At 43.8% G+C, this 23,127-nt stretch overlaps 1 protein-coding gene across 2 annotated transcripts in view; it reads right to left on the minus strand.

Annotated features, from left to right (window-relative positions):
• Positions 1-23,127, minus strand: part of FKTN (fukutin) — a 171,482-nt gene that overhangs the window by 6,256 nt on the left and 142,099 nt on the right. For both annotated transcript variants that reach the window (XR_015307228.1, XM_086951704.1), the window contains exons 8-9: positions 21,059-21,192; positions 3,168-3,295 (exon numbers count right to left, since the gene is read on the minus strand). Coding sequence is in view for 1 of the 2 variants with exons in the window: in XM_086951704.1 (XP_086807830.1) it covers positions 3,168-3,295; positions 21,059-21,192 (262 nt within the window). In the remaining variant the exon portion in view is untranslated. The remainder of the gene's footprint in view (positions 1-3,167; positions 3,296-21,058; positions 21,193-23,127) is intronic.

The raw sequence follows: 23,127 nt of genomic DNA on the forward strand, positions 1-23,127 counted from the left end.
GTAGCGATACATTAGCGGCAACGTTGGTATTTTAATTTACCATTTCACGATGGCCAATTTCGCTCAGTAAATTAAAAACTAAGTTATAGAATGTGCGCTAATCACTGAAAGAAAAAAGCGAGAGTTCCGGAAGCAGAGCGCAGCTTCCAAGTTCTCACAGAAATAAAAATATCAATAAAAAATAAAGTGAGTTTGGAAAGGGGTAGGCATCGGCAAGAGATTATTATGCAACTGCAGGGCCCTCCACAAGCAATTGAAGGAAAAAAAGCTGCTAAAAAAAGAATGCAGCAGGGGCGGGAGGGGAGTAACGGACAAGGGTAAGGGTGGCAAGCTGGATTAACTAGACTGAAGAGAGGCAAAAGCGATGCACTCCGATAGGGTGGTAACAGAGAATTAAATAAGTAGTTCCCTCAGGTCAGTATTGGAAGGGTAACAAGTGATCCAGTTAGAAGTGATGTGCAAAGGAAATGTTGCAGGGGCAGGACAAACACAAAAATAGGGGTATAGGTCACTGAATATGGAGGAGGGAATTACGATGGAAAAGAAAGTCATCTGATTATGAGCAAAAGCATGACCCAAAGCTCAAATCTATGTACATTGTTTAGAAGACACTAGGGCCCTAATTACGATGTCGGTCGGAGCTGCCTCTAACCGACACTGTTTCGGTGAGGGAACCGCCTGACCATAGGTCGGCGTTTCCGCACACCGGAATTACAATGCGACCGCACATGGTGCAGTCGCAAACTCCAATTCCTTTATGGGAGAGCTTGTGTGGAGGGTGGAAACCCCCCGCAGCACAAGCTCCCATTCAGGGGGGTACCCTAGGTGCCCCCACCCCTCCGCCAGGGGGGAATTGGGCCTTGCTAGGGTCCCCAAAGTCACTTTCCAACAGCCTTTCTATGTCAGAAAGGCCAGCATGGAAAGGCTGTCGGATACCGACATCAATCCCGACAGCGGAAACGCTGTCCTTAAGGGATTATGAGGCCAATTTGACTGCCCGCGGCGGAACCACGTCGGATCCCCCGGTCGGGTTTAAACTCCAATTGCCGTCATTGCAATACCATGTCGGTCGGTTAAGCCTGCGACCATCGGTTGACATCGTAATCAGGCCCTAGTTCTTAAACAATAAACAATTAAAGCGGTTTGCAGGCAAGACATAAACAAGCCCTGCAAAGTTAACGGGTCTGGCTCAGCAAGTTAGCGCAATGAATATTTCTTTTATTGCAAGCATATGCCACAAAATGAAGAAACATAAAAAGCAAAATATAGCTACCTAAAAGTAGTAGTCATAGGTTTCCCACAAACCTTTCATATTGAAAAAAAATGTAACCGTCATATAAACGTTTCAATAGAGCATTATGAATGCTTCCTACCAGGCAGGTGTACTTAAAAACAGTAATAGAAACTATTTTTAGTTTAATATGCACAGTCTCATTGGCACATACAAAAGGAACTATTGACCTTGAATTATTGGTATCTGAAGATATCATTTAAACACAATAATATCAAACAAAATAAAAAGGATAAAGCATTGGAAAAGTAAATTATGGGCCCACTAGCCCTTGACATTGAAGTGCATTTCTTTAAGGCAGAGGGTCACATACTCAAATGCGGTCACTCAAAAGTGGAAAAGATTGACTGAATGGGTTGATCCACTAACCTGAGCTGAATCTGGGGTGTGTCATGTGCTTTTCGTTTTTCTTGCTTTTAGAGCCTCAATGCATTAATTTATTAAGTTATTCACATTCATGTTATCCTTTATAAATGCGTGCTCGGTTTAATATTTTATCACTTATATTCTTTATATAATGTAATGCTTTAATGTTGGCTGACAGCGCATCAACAGCTCATGTTATCTATTCCTACAGAATGGTTTATAAACCGAAGTACTTTTAGGAAAATGTATAGGAGAAAGTCATATTTAATTTTCTTCCTTTACATCCCAAATCACAAGGTCTAGTTTTTTTTATAATAAAGTTGAGAACAGGATGTAAGTCTGATAAGCAGGTATTTTGGGGAGAAAGGATCTTCAGATGTCCAAGAGAACTTCGGGGTTGAAGACACTTGCATCAAGGTCATTCTTCAACTCTGTTGGGGTGAGCGGTCGTATTCCCAAGATCACGTGCAGCAGACATTGGCCGTGCTTCCTACAGCAAGACTGTAGACTGAAAACATTAGCTAGAAATGAGTGACAAGCATGGTTGTTAAAAAGCCATCTAGTTAACTGTTCTAAGGGACTTCTTGTACTAATACATATATTATGTAGTGCCTAGTGAAGAAGGGATTCCAGGATACCATTAAAAACTTGATTCCGTCATGGACTCAACAGGATGAATCTCAATTAATATGCTGCCAATGTTTCTATTTTTGTCTGTTGCATTTTTCATTTTCATCATTATTTATATTTCTGCAATAACGCAAATTCATATAATCTTCACTAGACCTTGGCTTTGATTCCTAATAAAGACTTTTTAAATATTTAACAAATATTTTTTTTAACCATCTGTGAGGGAAGGTGCTCTAGCAATCACTCGGAAATGATATGGGATGATTGCTGTACAACACACATGAACAACACATTATCTTCAGACAAGTTGTGGGTGGTGCCTTGATCACAGCCTGTCTTTCCTGCTGATTTTGGTAAGCTGGTTCATACCTACGTTGACAGGTTCTGAAAGTCAATCTGGGTCGTATTTCCAAACGAACTTGAAAATGTATCCGGGGTGGGGGGGGGGGGGGGGGGGGGGGGGATGCAAAATGTGAATGACAATTGACCAGGGGGTTGATCAACATCCTATGTACGAGTATACTTATCCATTTTTTTATATATGATTTTTTTGATGAATTGAGACTGGCGAGACAGAGCTGTCTCTAGGCCAGCTCTAAAAGGTAGAGGCTCAGCCAGTGGGGCACATCAGAATGCCTAACATGACAGAGGCGTACAGTAACCAGTGGCCATATTGTTATAGAAGGAACAAATTGAAAACTCTATGTCAGGAGACAACCTGAGTGCCCCGTTAAGAACCGGGCTGGATCTGGCGATTAAAGGGCTACTCTTTTGACCAAAAACATGCTGAATAACACTTGGAAGCTCGTGCATTGCAGACTGAGTGGGTGCTAAGGTGGATATGCATATACTCATGAAGTACTATAAATATTGCACTCACTTAAATTTTTTTCCGCTTTTGGCCTGGGTGCCTCCATTCCATACGTGGTCCACTTCTTCATAGAAGAAAAAAATATCCAGTTTCACGCCGTCTGCTCCCTGAAACGAGAGTTCCAAGCTGTCCTCTACCTATATGTGTAAACAGTACATTGTCATAAAAATAACAAAATATTTTCTACGAAAGTACGATGAGTCACAGTCACATGTACTGCATATTACTTTACAGTAACCAATTTAACAAATAAAGCAACAGTGCAAATGCATTAAAAAGACCCTTAATACAAAGGAAGAAATACACTGAAAATCAACTAAGAAACATCTACCCTTCTCGCCTCTACTAGAGTAAAAAACATCAATTAAAAAAAAAGCACAGGAACACCGAAAAAATTGGTATGTAAATACTCTCCTTAGAAAAAACAAATTGTATACTTGCAAAAATACAAAGTGTTAAAATTTACTACTGGCATTTTCCATGGATTCAACTGGACTCTGCATACATTTCCAACCCTGGAGCTGCACGCTGAATGTGTTTACGGACCCTCCTTCAATTGCTATCATAGTAAGTTAGGATTACTTACTTACCTGTAATCCTAGTTCTCTTCCAGGGGTATCTTCATCAAAGTCATAAGCATTAGAATATTCCCGCCCATGCACGGGACCCGAGAAACACTACAATATATGTGCCCCACTATATATATATATATATATATATATATATATATATATATATATATATATATATATATATATATCAAAGTTCCCCAAGTGCCCAAGCATAGGATGCACTCTCCAACAGCTCACATCAGGCTGCAACACAAACATCGAATTCAGGGTTCAATCAAATTGCCTGACGCGTTTCTGACTTTCATCGTGCATTACACTGCTGCCGTACTTTGTTGGTGAGTGCCTCCTGAAGCTCTTGGGCACTTGTGGAAAAGATATATATATATATATATATATATATATATATATATATATATATATATATATTCACTGAAAAAACCATAAGTTTCACACCAGTTATAGTTGGCTGCAAATTTTACTGACATAAAACCAATGAAATTCCACGTTATAGTTAGTTGGACTCACTATAACTTGCGCGTGTAATGCACTGCTGATGACGTCACATATTACATCACTCATGACATGTCAGTGACATCACTCATGACATCACTTATGACACCATCTTTGTGACAGAGTGACAGTCCTCCTTTCAGTGTAATGTAACCCTTGAAACACATATTCAAAAATAGAAATTAACATTTTCAAAAAAATGGAGATATCCATACCAGTTACAACAACCAATTCAGTAATACCACCATCTATATACACATCCACTCATTCACCAACAGGTCTATATAGTCACTCATACATATACTCACTCATCATATGTAGTGATACACCAATACATCCTGTTACACACCGACAGTCATCCAAAAGTTACTCACACACATATTCACACATGCAAATAAACTATTGAACATCCATTTATTTGCATATACAACTATACACACACTACCACCTTACTTCTAAGGAAACTTACACATACTTACTCTCTTAAACAATCACTTATAGAAACACATACTTATTTAAACAGGAACTCTTACAATCTCACATATACTCACTTATAAACATCAATACTCACATATACTAGATTAAAACATATGTCGTTACTGATAAAGACACTAGTGAGACAGTCATTCACTCACTAACACACACATTTACACACTCATCCACCCATACAGTCCTGCACATATGCTGTCTTCAAAACAAATACAAACAGTGAGTCAGTCATTGATGCATCTATGTGCAAAGTAATACCCCCACCAAACCATACAGACACTCATATACACACACATGTAGCTACTCACCAACCCATGTAGCCAATTATACACAAAGTGAAACACTGATACATGAGTGATGTAATATGTGACGTCATCAGCAGTGCATTACACGCGCAAGTTATAGTGAGCCCAACTAACTATAACGTGGAATTTCAATGGTTTTATGTCAGTAAAATTTGCAGCTAACTATAACTGGTGTGAAACCTATGGTTTTTTCAGTGAATTTCATTGGTTTTTTAAATGCTAATTCCTAACTATATATAAGGCCCCAAACCTATGTTTTTTTCTTTGAAGTTCAAAATTTGGTTAATAGCAAATGTCTATAGCTATGAAATGTAATATTTTTGAAAATGAATGAATCCTATATTTTATTTGTATTTTAAACAATTTTTAAAAATTGTTATTTTATTTATTTTTGACCCTGGAGCGCTCCCGGGGCGCGCCCCGGTGAGCGCCCCGGAGAGCGTAGTCGTTTTGAAGCGCCCCGGTGCGCGAACCGGGAAGCGTCCCATTAGCACCAATGTCGCGAACGAAAACATGATTGTGACGTATCGCGTAGCCGCGTCCGCGTGATACGCACGGCGTAAGCGCACCCGGAAGCACTCGAGCGAATACGATCGCGCAACGTAAACTTCTGACACGCTTACGCGACGCGACCCGGGGCGCGCCCGTGGGCACGTCGCGTAAGCGCGTCGGTTATGTGACCTGAAAATAACACTTTTAATTGGTGCAGAACAGTTTTACTTTCATAATGATGAAATCCCTGGTCTTGTGACCTGAAAATAACACTTCTCATTGGTTCAGGCCTTTTTTTTCTCCAAATGATGAAAGACCCCACCTTTTTTCCTTATTCCGACTTTGTCCTTTGACTGAGGAAGACCTGTTTCATTAATAGAGAGAGAACTATTTTGTATTTTCTAATGGCTACTGTAGCTGCAACAGCTGGAGCATCTGCACCACCACCACAACCACCAAGAGGACCACCAAACAGTACATTGGTGGTCAAGAAGAGGAGGAGGAGGAAGAGGAAGAGGAAGAGGAAGAGGAGGATGGGAGAAGATGGCTGCCTGAACAAAATACCCCATACAAGCCCAAGTCACACATTGTATGGGAGTTTTTTTTCACTCCCAGAGGGCAAGAAAAAAGTGAATGCGGCCAATGTAACTTGCCTAATCTGTAACGAACAACTCTCAAGGGCAACCCAAACAAAAAGTATTCCTTTGGTAACAATATCATGATTCGACATATGATCCGTAAGCACCCTAACAACTATTCTCGTGCAGAGCTCAGGGAACTGGCCAGTAACCTCCCCCAGTCTTCAAGGACCACCTCCCAAAGAAACGAACCCACTTCATCGGGACCAGAAACATCAGAGATGATGCCTTGTATTCAGCAACGATTTGCTGATTTTAAAATCAATTGTACTGAATGTGGCAAGCTTATCGCCTATGGTGAAAAGAGCGTAAAGCTCATCTTCCTTGCTGGTGACAATCACAAGTGCCCCAAAAAGAAGTAATTTTTTCCGTTTTTTATTTTTTGCTCCAGTTGAGCCAGTTTCAATTCCCTTTTTTTTGTTTCTCCCCCTAAAAAAATACAAAAAAAAAATAAAACTGTTTTGAAAAGCCAAAAAAAGTACAAAATGTTCAAAAAACATTAAAAAATATATAAAACAACAAAAAGAAGAAAAAAAAACAGTTCTTTTTAGAACTACCTCCAATTTATAAAAAAAAGGCTTCATTTTTAAAAAACTCTGATTCTTTTTTCCTCATGGTACGCTCCCCGGTGCGTGTACCGGGCGCTCCCCCCGCGCAAAACGAAAAAATAAAGCCCCCACATCAAACCTAGGTGGTCAGGAGGGGTCTACTCTGCCCCCTTATGGTACTTTCCCCCTTTGTTTTGGCCAAGATGGCGGCCGCTCCGGACTGTTTCGAATGTTTACAGACACCCGAGAGCCAATCCGCTTTCCATGCGCACCTCGTGTGTCGCGCCCGCTGCGCTCCCCGGTGCGCGTACCGGGGCGCTGCCATAGATATATATATATTTTTTTAACCTAAATTACTCAAAATCCACTGGAGCACATATCTTGAGACATAGCAAAGGCACATCGGGCTACCAGTCCCTACAATTTTGCCAAGTTTGGTGGAAATCCATTCAGCCGTTCGGGCTAAAAGTGAAGTCGACCACCCTATGGAAATTAACATGGGGAAAACACGTTTTTGGGACCCCCCTTTTATCTCGGCCCCCGCTTGACGAATCCCCCCCAAACTTTCAGGGAAGGAGCGGAGCGGGCCATTTTCTTGGAGAAATTCGCGAAGATTCGTCCACCGGCGCCAAAGTTATTCCCAATAGAATGTTGCGGATTTCCTATGGAAAGTAGATCCTAACTATAACTACCTACTGGCGACTGCCAGTAGGAGATAGATAGATAGATAGATAGATAGATAGATAGATAGATAGATAGATAGATAGATAGATAGATAGATAGATAGATAGATAGATAGATAGATAGATAGATAGATATCTTCACTTAGCAAGCAAAGGTGGCTTGCTAGTAGATTAAGAGGAACACACGGAGTTGAAGTACAAAGCTTAAAATGCTTTATTTGGTGCTTAAATTCCTCTCCCCTCCATATCGACGATATGGAGGGGAGAGGAATTTAAGCCTCTTAATCTACTAGCAAGCCACCTTTGCTCGCTAAGTGAAGAAATATTGAACGATTCACCATCGTCAAAGGGTGCACCCGGAAACACGGAGCGACGGCGGTGAAGTCCTGTTTCAGAAATATATATATATATATAATCATCAAAGAAGGTTGTCCCTCTGCGAGAGCGCACCTGACAATAGGCGAATCCTGTTTTTGCAACAGCACCCTTTATTTGGTATCCGGACATCGTTCTGTTCGATTCAATTAAAACTACCCAACGCGTTTCAGCGCTCCCTGCGCCTTGATCACGGGTTAGATGGCTATCCAAACAGATTCCTTAAGGAGGCTTGGCCCACTTGAGAATCAGCCATGGAATCGGATTCTAGGCAGTATGAACCGATCTCCAGGTTGCAGCCTTGCATGTGGGCGGCCCCGCCATGAGCCTGGGTCCCAAGGAGCTGTCCAGCCTTCTAGGACTGCTCTCGGAGGAGTCGTGCACCAGCACCTTCGAGGCGCTGTCTGCCGCCTTCCATCAGGTCTTCTTGAAGTCCGAGCACTTCCGAGCCAGGTCTGTCCTGGTGATGCTGCTACAGCAGCCAGATCTGCTGTCCAGCCCGGCGCAGCGCCTTATCGCACTCCACCTACTCTGGGAGATGTACCGGACCGAGCGCCTCGCAGCCAACCCCTTCGTCGCTATATTCGCACACTTATTGAACCCACCGCACCAAGGCTCTGAGGAACTAGAGAGGCCACTCTCAGGTAAGGAAAGAGGTAGCGCAACATTATGAAGGTGGCCCTGGTGTGCAGCATTGAGGCGACAGTATTGATTATGGCGATCAGGCTGAAGAGTAGGGCCTGGGGAGTTCGAACTGGGGCTTAGACCTTGCTGCTGTCAAACTGGTTTGGCTTGGGGCACACATATCTGGTGATAACCGACCGCTCCACCCACCCACCCTCAGTATATCCGCACTTTTGTATTATGCATTAAGGAAGATCAAAGCGAGCGTAGTGTAGCTTTACTGTTGTTCGCGCTGACTTCTTGACGTGTATCCACCTCAGATCTAAAACCGGCGTGGAAAGTACAGGTTTATCCCCTCAGACTTGCATTTCTGTAAGCTGTGAACACTCAAAGTAGTCTCTTTGTACCTACTTAATAGCCTTGTCAGGTGAGCGATAATCTGCAGACGTTGCCAAACTTCAAGGACAAACAAAATGTATTGTGTGGGGAGATGGTTTATTTGTTGACAGTAAGTTGTTTTTCGAATGAGGGTATTCAGACACTTTTAGTTGGCTGCCTCGATGTTAAATCGTATCTCTCGGAGAAGATGTTAAGTTACAAGAACACAATGCACTTTAAGAATCTATATGTCTGTATTAGCAAAGGCTCCTCATGTTATTTCCTCTGTGTTTTTTTATGCTAATAACATATGTAAGTGGTGTTTCTGTTTGGCCTCTGGAAAGCAGGTGTTTGATTTATTTTCTTGCTGCAGCATTTTTTATTTTGCAGTCTCCTTTTTCTTATGTCATTATGTTGCAGTGATGTCGCAGTCTGACGTCAGTTCCACTTGCCGTCGCGGTCTGTAACATCTGAGGGAACCTGATGTCACACCGTGAGACTGCTGCTGGCTCATGACGTCACACTGTGAAATGCCCTACAAAAACTTCGTATTATGCTATGCTACCACTGCGAGGACATGACGTCAGTCTGTGCATCACTTCAGGAACCTGAAAACAGTCTGTGACATCACTGCGGACAATGGCAATATTTCAAGAATTTGCATCAGACTCTGATATTACTTTGATTATCACTTCAGGAACCCACTTCTGGGCTGTGACATAACTGTAGGAACTGTGTCTTAAACTCGGATATTTTTACACAACTGTGACACCAGACTGTGACATCCCTGATGTGTGCGTGTGTGTGGCTCTGTGTGTGTGTGGCTATGTGTGTGTGTGTATGGCTCTGTGTGTGTGTGTGTGGGTGTGTGTGTGTGTGTGTGGGTGTGTATGTGTGTGTGTGGCTCTGTGTGTGTGGTTCTGTGTGTTTGTGTGTGGCTCTGTGTGTGTGGCTTTGTGTGTGTGTGTGTGTATGGCTATGTGTGTGTGGGGGGGTTCTGTGTGTGTGTGTGTGTGTGGGGTTCTGTGTGTGTGTGGGGTTCTGTGTGTGTGTGTGGGGTTCTGTGTGTGTGTGTGTGTGTGTGTGGCTCTGTGTGTGTGTGGCTGTGTGTGGCTATGTGTGTGTGTCTGGCTCTGTGTGTGTGTGGCTGTGTGTGGCTCTGTGTGTGTGTGTGGCTGTGTGTGTGTGTGTGTGTGTGTGTGTGTGTGTGTGTGTGAGTGTGTGTGTGTGTGTGTGTGTGGCTCCGTGTGTGGCTCTGTGTGTGTGTGGCTCTGTGTGTGTGTGGCTCTGTGTGTGTGGCTGTGTGTGTGGCTATGTTTCTGTAGCTCTGTGTGTGGCTATGTGTGTGTGTGTGTGGCTCTGTGTGTGTGTGGCTGTGTCTGGCTCTGTGTGTGTGTGTGTTTGTGTGTGTGTTTGTGTGCGGCTCTGTGCGTGTATCTCTGTGTGTGTTTGGCTGTGTGTGTGTGTGGCTGTGTGTGTCTCTGTGTGTGTGTCTTTGTGTGTGTCTCTGTGTGGCTCTGTGTGTGTGTGTGTGTGTGTGTGTGGCTCTGTGTGTGTGGCTCAGTGCGCGTGTGTGTGTGTGTGTGTGTGTGTGTGTGTGTGTGTGCGTGTGCGTGTGTGCGTGTGTGTGCAAATGCAATAGGTCTCGCATTTGCAAGAGATTAAGCTATTGGCATTGTAAATGACAATACCATTTATTTATATGTTTTCAAAACCAACCCATAAATAAAAAAGTTTTTTTTTACAATGCCAATAGCTCTAACTTTTGCAAAGGCGAGACATTTGCATTGTAAATGCTTGCTATTATCCATTTCTAGATGCAATTGTGATTTAGTGTCTCTGTCTTTGAAGTTAATGTTCTGGGGTTGTCCACTTTGAAGTGCCCACTCCTTTATTGTGTTCTTCCTCCAGAGAGCAGTCTGTCACCATTCTTGATCTCCACAAAAAATGCCTTCTTGGTGTTGAAAAAGATCTTTCTGGCCCGTTTATGCCGGTTGTTGGCAGGATCAAACAAGGAAATTGAAGTGTTTGTGTGTATAATGGTGTTGCTTCCAGACACGAAACCATGCTGATGTATACATACAAATGTTTCAATAACAGTCCCTGAAAATTGTGTTCATCTTTATCAACAGGAATAATGTTTTGCCAGTCTCCCATGCTGGGTGAGAGGACATCACCCAGGAGAATCAAGAACATTCACCTGACCTCAGACACATGAGTCCTGTGAGGAGAAGAGGATGGCCTGGAGGAATTGAGGTCCAGTGAGGATCCTACTGAGAGGATCCGAGGGTAAAGTGTGAGATTCTGATCAGTTGAGAACAGTGTGCCAATTGAATCGTCTGCCTAGATGTTCTGTGCAAGACCGAAATTCCAGGAGGAGGCAGTGAAAAGGACTGGACCTCCACACTGATTGGTCATCTGCCTGTGTGCAGCATGCAAACACCCTGATGCCGTGAGGGGTCCGCTGCTGAGAGACTCTTGTACCTATTGCTGTGAAGGGAGGGCCTCTGCTCTTGGTAGTGCTGGGACACAAAAAAGGCTGTCATCTTATCTTCTAAGGGAAGAACAATAGTTACTTATCTGTAATCTGTGGTTCTCCAGTATTGGTGTATTTCATAGATTCACATGCCTGAATCATTCCCCGTTGTCGGAGTGGGAGTCCCATGGTACATAAAAAAGCAATAAAATGCCATAATAACATAGGAAAAAAACAGTAATTCCCAACCAGGAAGTTAAGTAGCCCAAGCTACAGGAGAAAAAACTTCCACACTCATGACTATCTTAGTCATTTTGTATAACCCAAACTGCAGCTAACCAGGCGACAGAAGCCATCAGAAGGTTCTCCCCAGAGGCTCAAGCTCTCAGATTTTCTCGCAAGGAGTGATGGTAACCAATGTAGCCTAAGAGCCTCTGAGGGGAGGTGGGCGGGTTGCATGTGAATCTATGAAAGACACCAATACTGGAGAACCACAGATTACAGGTTAAGTAACTATTGTTCTTCTCCAGTATTAGGGGTTTCATAGATTCACATGCCTGAATCAGAGTGGATAGCAGTACATATCCGTGCTCGAAAGACGCTATTTGTAGCATAAGCTTGTAAATATGAGATGCACATAACCATGAAAAATATATATATATATATATATATATATATATATATATATATATATATATATATATATATGTATGTAATCACATCACTGAAAGCATGATAAAATGCAGTTACTTGAGCATGTGCATAATAATAATAAGCATAACAAGCGTCTGACAGCAATAAGAGGAGGAGGGAAACAGAGGCTCACCTTATCTGAAAAGATTACACATAACTGCTTGACCCACTGAAGCATCGGTCTCGCTGGCTGCATCCAAACAGTAGTGCTTGGTGAAAGTATGCCGACTGGCCCAGGTTGCAGCTCTGCAGATGTGCCGTCCTGCTTGTGTATGGCAAAAGTCGATAGCTGCAGAGATCCATCTTGCAATTGTTTGCTTAGATACTGCTTGGCCTGTACGAATCCTACCATAGGTGATAAACAGTTGATCAAATTTCGCAACGTAGATGTTCTTTGTAAATAGAATTTTAAACATCTCTTAATGTCCAGTGTATGCAATGCCCTTTCCGCAGGGGATTGTGGGTTAGGAAAAAATGTCTTTAAGATGACAGGCTCATTCAGGTGGAAGTCCGAAGGCACCTTAGGTATGAATTTCGGATTCGTGCGGAGCACTACAGAGTCATTTGCGAACTGTAAGAAAGGAGGATAGACTGTGAAAGCCTGAATATCACCGACTCTTCTAGAAGAAGTCAAAGCCAATAAAAGTGACACCTTCCACGTAAGGAACTTCAAATCGGCTCAGTGGATAGGTTCAAAAGGATGGTGCATGAGTTGCGCTAACACTACATTGAGATGCCACAATGGTGGTGGACGACGTACCGGAGGGAACATTCTGAAAAGCCCTTTGAAGAATTGTTGTATAATTCTTGAAGAGTAAAGAGAAGTGGACCCATCTTGTCGGTATCTTAAAATCGCTGCCAGGAAAACCTTTAGGGTTGCATGAGACAATCCCGATCTTGCCAGATGCACGAAAAAAGGTATGATTTGCTCTGGCTTAGCCAAAAAAGGATGAATTCCAGCCGAACGACACCAGATACAGAAGCGTTTCCATTTGAGTCTGTATGTCTTTATTGTAGCAGGTGCTCTTGCTTTGGCTAGTACCTCTTTGCAATCTGCAGGGATGTTTAGATGGGCGAATTCTAGGTACTCAGGCGCCAGGCCGCTAACCTCAGAGTTGTCGGGTCCGGATGGTAAATCTGACCGTCCTGGTTGGAGAGTAGGTCCGGAGCTGGACGCAATTGAATTGGTTCGCACTCCGATAGGAGAAGGAGCTCGGTGAACCAGTATTGGCGTGGCCATCTGGGGCCTATAAGAATCAGCCGACACGGTTCTTTCTTCATCTTCCGCATAACTCTGGGAACCAACGGTATCGGAGGAAAAGCGTAACCATATATTTGAGACCAGTTGATCGAAAACGCATTCCCCTGAGAGTCTTTGTGGGGATGCCAACTTGCAAAGAACCGGCATTTGCTGTTCTTCCTGGTCGCAAAGAGGTCTAGATCTGGATGCCCCACTGCCGAAGGATCCGATCCACCGTTTGTTGATGAAGCTCCCACTCGTGAGTGGACACTATCATCCTGCTGAGAGTGTCCGCAAGAACGTTCTCCGTTCCCGGTACATGAACCGCCAGAAGATTGATTCTGTGACGTATTGCCTATGCCCATAGCTCCTGGGCTTCCTGAGACAAAAGAGTCGATCTTGTCCCTCCCTGTTGTATTTTCTGTGCAAACCAATACAGTGGCTCCTTGAATGAGTGCTCAAAATGATTTGAGGGCAAGGAAGATGGCCCTCCCCTCCAATTGATTGATGTGCCAGCGTTTCTGCTATGGGCTCCATTTGCCGCTGATTGTCAGTCCCTGAAGATGAGCTCCCCAACCTTTGAGGGATGCGTCCGTGGTGATTGTAAAGTTTGGTGCATCATGAAGGAACGCGCAACCCTGTTGCAGATTCCTTTTTTCTATCCACCAAAGAAGGGAACCCCGAATGCGAGGGGTGATCTGGATGAAGTCCTCGAATGAACCAGAGACCTGCAGCTATTGAAGACTGAGCTCTTATTGAAGAGGCCTCATTCTGAGTCGGTAATTCCGTATCAAAGGAATTCAAGACGATATCATCCCCAGAAAGGATTTGAACCGTCTGACTGAAACTGACTTTTTTGAAAGTAGATTCCGATCCATGTCCTGGATTCTGTTTTGTCTCTAGTCCAACACGAAGGCTTGGAGCAGCTGGGTGTCTAAGGTTGCTCCCAAGAAAGCTCGTCTTCGGGATGGTACCATCTGGGACTTAATGACTTTGATGGAAAGACCCAGATATTGAAAGAGAGCTAGACACTGCTGTAAATGGTTGTCTGTGTCTGTGTAAGAACTGGCCTTGATAAGGCAGTCGTCCAAATATGGAAATATTTGTATTCCCTCCAGCCGGAGGTGTGCTGCTACCGGAGCCAGGACCTTTGTAAATACCCTGGGTGCCGAGCGCAGCCCAAAGGGAAGGACCTTGAACTGATAATCCCTGCCAGCCACTCTGAATCGCAGGAACTTTCTGTGACGAGGTAAGATGGGGATGTGGAAATACGCATCTTGGAGATCCAAGGTGGCCATGTAGTCTCCAGCCGATAGGAGATCCAATATTTCTTGTAGTGACAACATTCTGAACGTTAGCTTCTTCAAATATTTGTTTATGGCACGGAGATCCAGAATTGGACGCCACTCTCCGGATTCCTTCTTTACCAGAAAGAATCTGCAGTAGAATCCAGTTCCTCTCAGAGTCTGAGGAACCTTTTTGATTGCTCCTTTCTTCAACATCAAATTGATTTGGGCAAACAGTTCTTTGAGATGAGCTGGAGGTGGGGCCTTTGGGGGAACGTTTGGAGGAAACTGTTCGAATTCGAGGGCATGGCCCTTGGCCACGATGTCCAGGACCCACCTGTCCGATGTTATCGATGACCATTTTGAGTAGAATTTTGATATTTGTCCTCCAATTTTTATGTGAGATTGGGGCAGTAGCGGTGGCAGGTGATAAAGTTAATTGTCGTTTATCCTTTCCGCGGTAGGCCGGTTTCTTTTTGTTATGTGAATAATAAGTGTTGTGTTGGCCGTAGGACTGATAAGGCTGGTTTTGGTAGCGTTGATTACCCTGCCTGTAGGAGGACTGTTGAGTATATCCGCCTCTGTTAGAGGACGATCCACGTCCTCTCGCTCCTTGAAAGGGCGGCTTACGAAATTGTAGGGTGCCCAAGGATTTAGCAGTTTCTGTGTCCTTTTTCATTGTCTGCAGGGCTTCTTCCACTTGCAGACCAAACAGCAGCTCTCCGTCATAAGGCATATCCAATACCTTTGTTTGCACTTCCTGATGGAACGAAGTCTGCGTAAGACAGCATCCCCAGCCAATTGCCTGAAACCAGTTGAGGCCACATCAACAGCCGAGTCAATGATCTCAGCCGAGATCCTTTCACCTTCCGGCAGGATTATCTGAGCTTCAGACTTAGAGGGTTCTGGAAGTAAGTTGACATATGGTGAGATATCCGACCACATTTGCCGGTCATATCTGCCCAGGATGGCCAATGAGTTGGCAGCTCTGACTGTGGTAGCCGCCATTGTTGACATGCGTTTACCAATGGCATCCAAGCGTCTGCAGTCTCTATCCGGTGGGGCTAAATTGGAGATGAAGGGTTTCTAGATCTCTTTTGTGCAGCTTGAACGATGACCGAATCCAGTTTGGGTTGTCCTATAAGGCAAGCAGGGGACTTTTCAGGAGCCTTATATTTTTTATCAATGCTTGGCAGATCCGGAGGTATGGAAGCCGGAGTAGACATTACTTTAATTCCCTCCTTCCAGATGAAATCTCTGATAGGTATAGACTTGGCTTGCTTCCGGGGCTGGTCTTTAAAATCATATAGAAAGCATTCCTGCTCTGTATGCTCCATGTTAATGTGGAAGCGATTCGGAGCCCGCTCCATTAAAAGGTGGAATCCACCCACGTCCACTGGAGGTGAATCAGAGGTAGCCGATGGTGAAGGAGAAGGAGTTTGCACTTGGTAATAATCCCACTCCGACATCAATGATCTGTCATCGACATCTCCTTCTTCTCTTTCTTCTCCGTCAGAAGAATGTTGTTCGTCCGGCTGATTGAACGATGCAGGTGGAGGAGACCTTGGGGGTCTGAAATCAGGTCTAGGCGTTTGCACCACAGGCCTGTTGACTCCGATGGCGGAAAACACTTGTAATAGTAATCCAGCATGCATTGAAGGTTGGTAAGCAATGCTATTGGTACCTGAGCTGAGGGGATATTGGTCACAGGCGAATGCACTTGCTCAGGTGAATGCTGATCTTCTTGATCGTCCTCCTGATATTTAATGTTTAATTCGGAAGGACTTGTCACCCTTCCAAATGTTTCTTCAATAACAGAATCCTCCTCACTGTCCTCAGAATCCAGTAACTTGTCTGGAACCTGTAGGGGTACCCTTTGTGGTGAGATGTGTAGAGGAGATAAAGGTTCTAAACTAGAACCACGCCTTTGAAGTAAAGACGGCTTTGGTGTCGACAAAAAAGCCGTAGACGGCGACCAAACTTGCAGAGTAGTACATAAAGATAGTTGTGGCTTCGACGGGGGCCCCACCAAAGGGCTCGTTGACCTGGGTTTGGTGGCAGACGTCGACGAGGTCTTCGTCGACGGTAGAGTTATCATCGTCGACGACGGTGTCTTCGTTGACGACGGGGCTTCGTCGACGATGGTGTCTTAGTCGACGATGGTGTAGATGATGGTGTCTTCGTCAACGGTGTGGTAGCTGTCGAGGCAGCTCTCTTCCTAGAGGCTGAAGTAGACCCAGAGGCAATACTGCCTACCTCAGAAGCAGGATAATCAGTATCCTTAAGCTTTTGTAGCCACAAAAGAAGACGGCCCGCTCTGTCCCTGAGGGTCTTCTGAGGGAAGGTCCTACAGATCTTGCAGTCCTTCACTTGATGTTCAGGATACAGGCAGTACATGCACTTCTTGTGGGGATCTTCTTTAAACAGCCAGAGCTTACCACAAGAGTCACAAGGCCTGAATAAAGATTTCTTGGAAGAAGACATCTTCAAAACTAGATTCCAGAAGGAAAATAGAGAAGTACTAAGCAGAGCTCAGGGAGACTCCCTTCACACGACGTGCGGTAGAAAATCTGAGAGCCTGAGCCTCTGGGGAGAACCTTCTGTTGGGTGCTGTCGCGTGATTGGCTGCAGTTTGGGCTATACAAAATCACTAAGATAGTCATGAGTGTGGAAGTTTTTTCTCCTGTAGCTTGGGCTACTTTACTTCCTGGTTGGGAATCACTGTTTTTTTCCTATGTTATTATGGCATTTTATTGCTTTTTTATGTACCGTGGGACTCCCACTCCGACGACGGGGAATGATTCAGGCATGTGAATCTATGAAAGACACCCCTAATACTGGAGAATCCTGTATACCAGGAGGAGATCACGGAGAACAGTAAGGTCCATCGCCTGTTAGCGCTGTGAAGACCCTGTACACCAGTCTTGGACCATCCAATACCCGCTGACAAAGAAGAAGACTTACCAGCAGATTGGAGGAGCACTATGGTTGTCAGCCACTCCAGTCATAGATCCCAGGGTTCTCCTCTCTACCGGGACCAGGAACGCACTCGAGGACTATGAATCACCATCCTAGCAAGTCCGGATGAGACTGATACTAGGCTGTCCGGCCCTAGGGGAAACTTGCTCAGACTAACACACACAGGTGTGGGTAGACATGGAGTTTTGCTAATAGCCCTTGTAGAACTTCAAATTGAGCTTCTTAGTTGGTCCTAGCTTGGATGTTACCACACGTAAATGAGAAATAACTAAAAACCGCAAATGGGCAAGAGGGACAGGATATGACCAGTAACACTAGCCGGGCCTTAAGAAGACTGTGTGTATTTTATTGCAGTGTGCTGTATTGTACTTTGTGTTAGTAGATAAATATTATTTTTTACATAAAAGCAAGTACTTGACGGGGCAACTATTCATTGGGGTTGCTGAGTTGTATTTTGAGTTATGAGTCTGTGCTTGCCTTACACAACCTACCTCCTCCAAAGAAGCCTCGGTCTGCTAGACCCACCCTACCACAGAGTCAGGTGCTGAAGGTGTACTTGGCCCAGGTGCTTAGTATGACGGGCCTTAGGAAACGTGGAGTAAAAGGCCTCAAACACTAAGATTGGACCCAGTAGCTCCAGCTTGCCCAGTAGCCCTCTGAAAGAGGCTGTGACAGGAGGAAAGTCATTAAATCAGGAGAAGGAAACCGAGAAAGACAACAAATCCATCCAATCATAAGCAATGGGATGACCTAAAACTCACTCTGCTGTATGTAATGTACAGGAAACACTTCCTGTAGCTGAGGCAGAAAAAGGGGAGTGGGCCCGTCCTAAGTTTAAAAGTTACTACCTTGCATTACAGAGGATGGTTATCTCAAAGATAACCCAGGAGTTCACTAAAGTAATTCTATCAGAGATGGTAGAAGACATTCCTGTTTGGTTTTGCTCACAAATTTAGCAGTGTATTGCAACAGAGGAAAGTTACATTGTATATGCTTCAAGTATTGTGCCGCAACTATCACCTTTTGCTCCTGAAACCTTACTCTATTGCAGATCTTGAGTGTCCACAACCATGGTTGAACCAGAATTTTACAAAACATCTTACTCACTTTACTATGGAATGGGAAATTATTAGAATAAGAGAAGTATTCCGGTTGTGAGGGACTGGGGGTGTTGAAATCGTTTACAGAAATTGGAGATTTTGGTCTTCTCTTTAGGAGTAATTTTTACAAGTATGTCCAATGCGAAGCTTTATGACAGGAATCATTCTGGGTGTGCACTGATTTGCATATGAAGTTGCATTTCAGACACCAAAGAGATGTCCATATACGAGCAGCTCAGTAATGTCATAACACTGCAACAAAGAAAATAAGGTATAAGTGGACAAATTATCTTGGGGTTGGTTTTACTGAAGAAGTGTGAACAAATTAACAGAAGAACTCAAAATCCCCCAGCGTTACCCATTGCCCAGAACTTCGATAAGCCAACAGGCTAGAAATACTAAAGGTTATGTAATTTGGGGGATTAACATACAGGAATTGTGCCTGTGATGACTATTGCATGTTTCTCCGCTGTTTCACGTAAGAGAATTCAGCTGTTTTCAGTAGCTGGGATGTCCAGGTAAAAACAACATAATGTATAGTTCCGAAAGAGGGTGGTAACTGCGGTTATCTCCCCCACCAGAATTAACAGCTCACGCGGAAGGAGCTCTCAAGAGAAGAAACCCCAAAGAAGGACCCTATACATTGGATTTAAGTCCACTTGATCTACAAGTGTCAGAGTTATGGAACCCATTTGTAATGGATCAATGTGCCACGATCAAGAACAGCATTAGATATTTCCCACTCTATCCTGGATAATCACCTCTGTGCATGCAAAAAGTTTGCTTCTTTAGTGACCTTCTCTTGCAGATAGTTGAAGGAAACCTTGTCATACGAACAGAAAGTCTAGCAAGGCGTTTGTTTAATTACATGCAGGATAACCATATTTCATTTCTTGAATAGTGTGAAAATAGTTGCCTTTATCCAGGACTTTAGGAGTTAGCCGATTGGTACGCCATGTTGCAAAACATGCACAGAGAGTGAGCTCATATAGCCACATGACAAGTGCTCAATATATACATTCAGGATATGCTAAAATCAAGTATTATTGAGAAGTTACAGTCTTTAGTGGAGGTTAGATTAGTAGGTTTATCTGACACTTCATGCATGCACCATTCTCAGGCCATGCCTCAAGAGCAAATGCCTTAAATTAGGATCCGTCCTTACCTTTGGCACCGTTAAGCATACAGATATTGGAGAATTACAGCTAGCACAATCCTTTGGTCCCAAACGTTTTGGGGTGGAGTTTTGGTCAAGTCTAACCTTAAAATAACTAAAGCCAATAAAATAGGCCAAAACTAATATTTGCACCCAAAGTCATGTTCATAAACATTCTAGCTTCTACAATACAAGGCAAGTACGAATAAGTGCAAACCTATTATAAACATGGAACTAAGGTCCAACTGAGAGGTACAAAAGGGGGTGGTGATGGACGGAGCATCTGAACCAATCAAACACTCACACCTAGTCAACAGATCTGGGTTTAATCCATCACCGTTCTTTAGCCCACTCTGCCACCCCAGTTCAGACATGGCCATATGCAAATCAGTCGGACCCTGTGCCTCATGGGAACAGTCTAGCCCGAACTGCCAAGCCATGCCTTCCCTGGACCGGAAACAAGCTTCCGAAGTCCGGTTTCTGGTATTTCAGCCGTCTTCAGCTCGGCTTGATTGAATCCAGTGGCAAAGTGAGCAAGGGACTCACGTCTGAGCATACCCTGCCAACTTATGGCGAACAAAGCGGTACAAAAGGGGGTGGTGATGGACGGAGATCTGAACCAATCAAACACTCACACCCAGTCAACAGATGTGGGTTTAATCCATCACCGTTCTTTAGCCCACTCTGCCACCCCAGTTCAGACATGGCCATATGCAAATCAGTCTGACCCTGTGCCTCATGGGAACAGTCCAGCCCAAACTGCCAAGCCATGCCTTTCCTGGACCGGAAACAAGCTTCCGAGGACCTGTTTCCGGCATTTCAGCCAACTTCAGCCCGGATTGCTTGAATCCACTGGCAAAGTGAGCAATGTCCAACTGAGACACTTACATTCTACTGTATTGTTACTAATCATTGCAGCATTAATTCATCATAGGCTCAGATGAGTCTATGCAGGCTCTGAAGCAGTATTGTTCTTCCTGGAGGAAGTGGACAATGTGAAGCTGAAGTGGGACAACCCTATTTCTTAAATATTGTCTGTCTTACCAGCAAATTACTTCACTTTCAGCATAATACCATCATGTAATGTCACACCAGTGTTTCTGTATTATGTGATGCAGAGTGTGATCTAATCTTATTCATGTGGCTTTTTTCAGACCATTCCTGGAACGAAGCAGGATAAGTTCTTCTTGCTGGTCTGAACTTCAACTCCTACAGCGTCCGTTTTGCTTTCATTATCCTAGAAGAACGCTTAAATCAATATGACCCTCCGTTCAAGTATCTGTTTGTTCATTTCGATTAAAACTATGTAAAGTATGGGAAACTCAGGACAAGCACATTCAGAAGTTTAGTACTAACCTTGCCAAACTTGTGTTTGAGAGGAAGGCCCGCCTTCTGGAATGCCGGAATAATATCAGATTTATAGTCTTGGATAAATATCCCTAAATCGACATCTTTACTGTACGGAATAATATTGCACTGCCTGTACCAACCTAAAAAACATAAAAAATTGATTAGCAGTCACTCCAGTAATTGTTTTATATTTTAAACTGTGACCTGATTCTTTACCATTACTTTTAGAAATCATCATTTGATGTACTGTAGGCAGAATGTAGACACACTTTTGTAATATAATATCAGGATACATTCCACATTTATGTTGCGTTATGCGGGAAAGTCAAACAGATTGCAACACCTGTTATATTTCCAAGCCAAAAAACTGAAATATTTCAACCCACAGATGTTATAACATTCTTCTTTCGCCAAATATTTCCCACCTGCTGAAAACAAGCCATCATGTACCCTTTGCTAAGGAAACCTACTGCAGATCCCTCTGTCCCTATTATTTTCCAACCTATTTCCCTCCCATCTTTCGTGGGAAAAGAAGCAGAAAGAAAGGTTGATAAACAACTGTCTGCTTTTAGAGACACAAATGCTCTTCTTGCTGAGGCACAGCCTAGATTCTATACTCGTCATGAAACTCAAGTAGCTACTATAGCAGCCATGGATCAGCTGTGGATTGTACAAGAAGAGGGGCCATCTCACTTGGTCATGTTATATAGACTGTAGGATGCTGGCGCAAGAGGAGAGGCTGGATTGGCTAACTTCTTGAGGACGTGCTCAGGCAGTTCCTATCCCCTGACTCATCTGGATTTTGAAAGCATGACTGAGGTGTTCCCCATGGCTCTTAAAACCAAGTGCTATTATTTGCCCCACCAGAAAAATATGTTGTATCTTTCAATCTAGATCCTGTAATAGATATTAGACTGGATAGGAACTCACAGTCAGCTCAGACGGATGTTAACTCAGGTCTCTCTGCTGTATCTTCTTGGATGAGCAGGAATTTCCTGAAGCTCATCTCTGACAAGACACTGGTCCTAATTATAGGGGGTGCCTCCATAATTTGGTCCCAAAACTGGTGACCCCCAGCAGTAGGCCTTTATCCCACTCCTGTGACTCCGACTTTGTTTTTATTTTTGATGACAAGCTAGACTGTTCTCCTCAAATGGCTTGGCTCGCTTCTTCCTGTTTTATTCACGATCAGACTTTCGAGGAAAATACTATCTCATCTTTCTACATATTCTCAATTTACGGTCATTCACGCAGCTGTGGGATTGAACTTCGACAGCTACACCACACTCTTACTCTCACCGAAGACCACCTGCAGGAACTTCAACTCGTTCAAACTGGTCAGTGAAACCTTTTTTTATGTCTCCTGTTAGAACTGGGATTTCTGGTTGTCTAAGTCTTAAGCCAAAGCCAGGCAGAAACCACCATTCTAGTCAGGGCAAGGGAGTCACACGCCAAGATAACCCCTGCTCACCCCCTTGGTAGCTTGGCACGAGCAGACAGGCTTATCCCGGAGGCAATGTGTAAAGCATTTGCGCACTCACACAACAGCAACAACATCCTAGGCACACCACAAAAGGAACTCCACACAAGGTTATATAAAAATAACTTTTGTATTGTCAAAACACATCAGATAGTAATCACACAATATACATTGTGCCAACTGGCATGGGCAATATTCACAAGGGATTATTTACACCAGGACAGGGCCACATGGGCCACAGTCAGAATCAGCACTTAGTAGAACTAGCACTTAGAATAACTGTCACACCAAATCACAATTCTAGATCACAACCAGTAACCAATGATAACAGGTAGGTACACACTACGCATTACTAATAAGCATAGGCTTAGATCACGCATGGACACATAACCTCTCTAGTATAAATTATACTAGTCAAAACAAACTTCTAAGCATGTGCACCTTTAGAAGTATCACAGGCATAATGGCAAAGCACATTACGCAGCAATCACATTTAGGCCTAACCAGGGAAAATACAGTAGGCAATCTCCTCACTAGTCTAAACACATTAGACCCTCCCCCCTAAGCATAGCTCACAGTTAGGGGCGTAACTCAG

This window comes from Lissotriton vulgaris, unplaced genomic scaffold (assembly GCF_964263255.1).
Source record: "Lissotriton vulgaris unplaced genomic scaffold, aLisVul1.2 SCAFFOLD_2325, whole genome shotgun sequence".
Classification (NCBI taxonomy): Eukaryota; Metazoa; Chordata; class Amphibia; order Caudata; family Salamandridae; genus Lissotriton; species Lissotriton vulgaris.